Below are 6,156 nucleotides of genomic sequence, written 5' to 3' on the forward strand. Positions count from 1 at the left end.
TAAGAATATCTGTGAAATTATAGGCCGGAGAATTTGACATCAGTAGTGGGTATGCTATTGGAAGGTACTGTAAGCATCCAGATCACCAATCCACCAACTTATAGAGATTTTTGAGAAGGTTACCAGGAGAATTGATGAAGGAAAGGCAGTGGATTGGTTTACTGGCATTCAATCCTTTGTTACTTCCTACTGCATACAAAACTGTTAATTTTGCTTTACAGTCCAGACCTCTTGATTAGAAGTTCAGAAAGCAAAACAACATCACGGTAAAGGAAGTATCTGAAGGCATATTTGCAGAGGAGGGGTATTGTTGACCATCGCTTTAATGCAACAAGCATTTTTTAAAAAATAAATATTCTCTCTCTCAGACTGATTGGAAACATAACCTGGGTCAGCGCAAAAAATCTGGGCACCATGAATGAAGAACAACAGCATGGCACCTCCTCAATATATTCCAGCACTTTCGCCCAGGTTATCTTTGTCAATGTGGGAAAATTGTACACGACAGATGTTCCTATAAAATGCAACTACACATTGACACCCATGATGACAGCCCATAAGAAGGATTGGATTGGAATTTTCAAGGTTGGTTGGAGTACAGCTCGCGATTACCACACTTTTGTTTGGGCCCCTCTCCCAAAGGAAGACAGTCATGTGGAACGCCAGCAACAAGTGACATTTGAGGCTTATTACCTTCCAAAGGATGATAATGACTTTTACCAGTTCTGCTACGTCACTCAGAAGGGAGAGATTCGTGGGGCAAGCATGCCGTTTGGGTTCAGACTAGCTGGCTGCAGCACACCTGATCAGCTGGAAAGTGACTATAGCCAAGAGATGCTCATCATCACCACACAAGAGAAACTGGAAGAATCAGAAAAAGAAAAAGATGAGTTGAAGGTGAACAATTTGAAGTTAAGTGAGGAAAACACAACATTGAAGGAAAAAATCAAACAGCTTGAAACCCAAACAGCAAAAGAAAAAGAGGAATATTCTGTAACATTGGAGATGAATAAGAAAGAGTCAATGGGACTGGACAAACAACTGTTGGAGCTGAAGGTAAAAAGTGAATTAGAAATGAAAGCCCAGAATGAAAAGTTGGAGCAGCTCAGAAAGGATCTGATTGAAAAAGAAAGAGAACCAGATTTACTCTTTTCGTTACAAGAACCTGCTGGCAAAGATGGAGTCATCACAGGCCTCTGTTTTTTTTTTTTTTTTTTTTGTTTTTTTTTTTTTTTTTTTGATTTATGTGAAGTTTATTATCATCTGATTGCACAAGTTGAGCAGCTGAAGCAGAAGAATGAAAAAGCTGTGGAGAAATTAATACGTCTTCAGCAAGAAAGCAAGCAGCTCAAAACAGAAATCAGTGCAAAGGAGACAGAGTTGGCAAGTCTGACAGAAATAAAGAATAAGACTGCGAATGAGTTGAGCGCTGCACAGGAGAGCCTGGAACTAGTGCAGGGGGGAAGTCCCTGTGCTGTTCATTATGGTGATTAGGCCCATCATGTGCAGGGTTGACCTGGCCTCCTATACCACCACACCACCCCCCCCGCAGAATCTCTTTGTGTGAGGTTTGGGAGATTGTCTTTGGGCTGGTGCTCCTGATGCCATAGTGTAGGGGCAGGGAAAGGCTCTGAACAATCCTAGTGGGCTTTCTTGAGGCGGTCAATTGTAAACATCATGGCTTTGAGTTCTTTTGGGACAAGGATGGTTGGCACCCTGTGGGTGGTGATAGGATGTGGACATGGGTTGGTGGTGTGATTCTTCAGCCACTGTAGGATGTTCAGGGTATTCGGTGGTAGTTCCACGGAGCCAAAATGAACATTGCCTGGGATGGAGAGCGGTACACTGTAGACCATTTCCGCTGATGAAGTGGAGAGGCCCTTTTAGGTGTGGTGCAGATGCCCAACAGGACCCATGGGAGTTCATCCATCCAGATGGGCCCATGCAGCTGTGATTTGAGGGCTGCTTTTAGATGGCGGTGAAAGCACTCTACCAGCCCTTAGATTGGGGTGGTAGGCAGTTGTGTGGTGCAGCTGGCTGCTGCAAAATTTGGTCAAGGTTGCCCAGAGGGAAGAGGTAAACTGGGCTCCCCAGTCCGAAGTTATGTGGGAAGGGACACCAAAACGGGTGACTCACTATGAGGTAAAGGCTCTCGCACAAGTCTCCTTGCCGTTGGCTGGCATGGACACTGCCTCTGGTCAGCATGTAAAGTGGTCGACCATGGCAAAGAGGTACCTCACTCCTGGCTGATGGGAAATGACTCTACATTGCCCACATGGACGTGCGGCCGGGAAACATTGCTCTGGGCCTTTAGTGTGCCAATGGACTTTGGCTTGCTGGCATTGTACACATGTTTTTGCCCAATGTGAAACTTTGCATCAAACCTGTCCAAAATAAGGAAGACTGTTGACCAGATGGAAGGATAAGAGAGTCCAGGTACTTGATTGAATACCCACCCTCTCCAGGTCGCAGTCATGATTGGCCTGGTGTAGCCTGTAAACATATTGCTCAGGAGTTTTGGGCCTCTTGTGTCCAGCACAAACTTCTCAATTTGTAGGCTGGTGATGGTGGTGCGGTATGCCTGTGTGTTGGCATCTTCAGCCTGTGCCCTGCTGCGCTGGCTTTTTGCTACGGTGATTCAGCCTGTCATGCGTGGCGTTGACCTGGCCTACCACCTCAGAGATTGTTGGCCTGGATAATGCGTCAGCTACCATGATGGACTTACCCGCTACGTGGCGGATGTCTTTTGTATATTCGGAGATGTACGAAAGGAGCCATTGTTGCCTCGCTGACCATGGGTTCAAAACTTTGCCCAGCACATACACCAGTGGCTTGTGGTCCGTGTAAGCCGTGAACACTCGGTCTTCGAGGATATACCAGAAATGGCGTATGGCCAGGTACATTGCCAGCAGTTCACGATCAAAATGCTGTACTTCAGCTCAGGTGGTTGAAGGTGTTTTCTGAAGAAAGCAAATGGCTGCCAATGGTGCAAATGGCATCCACCATTGCAGCACTGCGCCCATTGCCTGGTCTAAGGCATTTGTTGTTAATGACAGGGGTAAGTCTGGATCTGGGTGGGCCAGGAACGTGGTTTTGGAAAGTGCTCTTCTGGTCTCCTCGAATGCCTGGATTGCTTCCGCAGACCGGCTGGGCTCCTTTTTACCTGCCTTAACGAGGTCAAAGAGAGGCCCCCTGGTGACTGCTGCTCCTGGGAGGAAGCGATGATAGAAATTCACCATCCCAAGGAATTTCTGCAGGCCTTTGAGGGTTTTGGGCCTGAGAAAGTTCCGAATGGCCTCGACCTTATCGGGCAAAGGTGTTACTCCTACGCTGGAGATGCGGTGCCCAAGGAAGTCAATGGTGGACAAACCGAACTGGCACTTGGATGGGTTGATGGTTAGCCCAAAAGTCTGCAGCCGGGCAAACAGGCATTTAAAATGTTTTTGTGGGTCCTAGCAGCTGGGCTGGCAATGAACATGAAAATCCCCTCCAGGTCTCTTGCCACTAAGTCCTTGAGGTGCTGGAATGTTTGGGGTTCTGTTTTTCAGCCCCAATGCATTCTCAGGAACTTGAAGAGACCAAGTGCGGTGATTATGGCCGTCTTCTGGATGTCATTCTGGTGCACTGGGATCTGGTGGTAGCCCTTCAGTAGATAGACTTTAGAAAAAATCTGGGCACTTTGGTGTCATGCAGCAAAGTCCTGTATGTGCGGGATGGGGATTCTGTCCGGTACCGTTGCGTCATTGAGCCTGCGGTAGTTTCCACAGGGGTGCCAGCTGCCAGAGGTCTTTGGGACTATGTGTAGTGGTGAAGCTCATAGGATTTTGGAATGGTGGATGATCCCCAATTCCTCCATTGTGGCAAACTCGACCTTCGGTTGGAGGAACTTATCTTGGGGCAGTCACCACGCCCACGCGTACATAGGTGGTCCGGTGATCTCAATGTGGTGTTGCACGCCATGTACTGGTTCTGCATTGTGGAAGTTGGGGGCCAGTAGAGTGGGAAAGTCGGCGAACAGTGCAGTGTACTTGCTTGGTTCGAGAGTGTGGACTCCCAAAGGCCAGAAAGTACGTTGGCGTAGTGTGAGGGGGAAAACCTGGAAGGTGGTGGAATTAACCAGCCAGCATTGGTTGAGGTTGACCAGGAGTTCATTCACCCAGAGGAAATCTGCTCATAGGAGTGCCTGGCCTACTGAGGCCACAGTACAGACCCAACTGAAAATGGCATTCCCAGTGCGAATGGTCAAGCAACATGTCCCATAGGTGGGGTTGGATGAACCATTGGCACCCAGTAGGGGTAGGCTTCTGGCATTGTTCTTCTGCTCAAAGAAGGTGGGTGGAACTAGGGTGATTTCTGCGCCGGTGTCTATCAGGAATTCCCACTGGGCCTTCTGGTCGCAAAGGTAAAGCAGGCCTTTTCTGGTGCCAACTGCTGAGGCCACTAACAGCAGCCAGCTTACTCATTTCCCTGCATCGGACTGGGTTTGGTGCCTGAAAAGATGCAGGGCAGTATGCACCACCAGCCATTGTGGCCCCACCAATGGTGGTGGTAGCAGTACCCCGCTGTTTTGTCACTGCAGTCGCGGCGTTATGGCTGGACTGCTGCGATGTCCGCCATGGGGGCACACTAGGTGGCCAAGGTTTGTGCTGTTGCTCCCACCGCACAAATGGGCTGCACGTGGATGGAGTCGGGTTGCGGAGTGCGGAAAAGCCAGTCTGCTTCTCTCGCCATGAGTTGCAGTTCGGCAAAGTCCATGTTGGAGATGGCGGCGGCAATGTGGACTGGCAACTTAGAAAGGAACAGGGCCTCAAACAGGAAGCACTTTGTGTGTCCGTATACAAGAGCCACTAGCTCCTGAATCAATTCTGAGGGTTTGCGTGTTAAGCATGCGAACAGCCGTTCGTGCCAGCTAGTTTCAAATGACTCAAGCAAAAACCATTTAAACGTCATGTACTTGCCGTTCATGGGTGGGTGGTTGACAAACAGGGCGACTTTCACTGCTGTGATGGGGTCCAGGGCGCTGGCCAAGTGCCAGAACTTCGTGTTCTCGGCTGTTATTCCTCGCAAGGCGAACTGTGAGTCTACAAGTTGCAGCCAGCTGTGTGGCTGCTTTGCCCAGAATGGTGGCAAGTGGAAGCTTATGGCATAAACTACCACAGGAGATCTATTGGTAGCAACTGCTGGGGCTGTAGACGAGTTGGCAGGATGCATCTTGCTGTGTGTTGTGGGCTCTAAAAATGTTAGAATCTGTTTGGGGTCACCACTGTGGCACTGCTAAAGGCAGAGCTGCTGAAATAAATGCTGTCCACACCAAGCAAGTAAACCAGTAACTGCCATTTATTCAAACCACACACGTTCCTTTTTAGTGGAGGCAACAGGCTCACGGGAGTGATGTCATAATGCTGCTCTGAAGACAGGTTGTTCCCCTGGCAATGCGCTCCTGCAGCCTGGAACTTCTGTGTGGTGGGAGGAAAACAGCCACTCTGGTTGTTTGCTACGGCGACCCAGCCCGCTACACCAAAACATCTGAAAAAACAATCCTTTTTAGTGTATTTACACTTTCTTTTAGTATAATTCACTTCTCCAATACAAACACTATGTCAGCTTACTTACTATTTCCTTCCCTCTCCCAAAACTTTGAAAATTAAACAACTAAAGCAATTAAAGTGACAAACAGAAAAATGGTAAAAAGAAAAAAAAAGAATTTCAGTGTGCTGCCAGTCTTTCTAATCTACTTCCACTCTTTGAGGTGCTTCACTGCTGTTGACTTTATGTATTTTGTTAGCTTTTTAGAACTGTGGGTTGTTGTTATCACTGCACACCACTCTAGATAATGCTGCCATATTTTAGTAAAAGTATTGTACTTATTTCTTAAATTATATGTTATTTTCTCCATGGGCATATAGTTGTGTATCTCTGTGGTCCACCCTCTTGAATGATGTTTTGATGTCACCCTCAGAGACAGATATCACAGGGTCCTCAGCCTTTTCAGGGATTCTAATAGGCATTGTTTGGTTCTTCTTCAAAATGGACATATAATCTATTCAGCTCATCACAGCCATCTATAGTCTTCACCTTCGCTTTGTAGGCTGTAAAGGCCTGCTCTCCCTGCCATTGCTAGCGTGTATCTGTCTCTGACTTTAGCTTCCTCTGGAA

The 6,156-nt window shown here is 47.7% G+C and overlaps 1 protein-coding gene across 1 annotated transcript; it reads left to right on the forward strand.

Moving 5' to 3' along the window:
• Positions 1–373: 373 nt before the first annotated feature.
• On the forward strand, positions 374–1,494 carry LOC138759265 (tax1-binding protein 1 homolog B-like). Its single transcript, XM_069929430.1, has 2 exons — positions 374–1,171; positions 1,253–1,494. Exons 1-2 carry the CDS (start codon positions 415–417, stop codon positions 1,492–1,494), a joined length of 999 nt encoding a protein of 332 aa, XP_069785531.1. The 5' UTR covers positions 374–414.
• Positions 1,495–6,156: the final 4,662 nt, after the last annotated feature.

The sequence above is a fragment of the Narcine bancroftii genome, chromosome 1, assembly GCF_036971445.1.
Source record: "Narcine bancroftii isolate sNarBan1 chromosome 1, sNarBan1.hap1, whole genome shotgun sequence".
Lineage (NCBI taxonomy): Eukaryota > Metazoa > Chordata > Chondrichthyes > Torpediniformes > Narcinidae > Narcine > Narcine bancroftii.

What these genes read in the sequence shown, in the direction of transcription:
- LOC138759265 (XM_069929430.1), top strand. Translation starts at nt 415, where the DNA reads ATGAATGAAGAACAACAGCATGGCACCTCCTCAATATATTCCAGCACT. An exon ending in TTCGTTACAAGAACCTGCTG is followed by an intron (nt 1,172 to 1,252) that starts GCAAAGATGGAG and finishes ATTTATGTGAAG; the next exon opens with TTTATTATCATCTGATTGCA.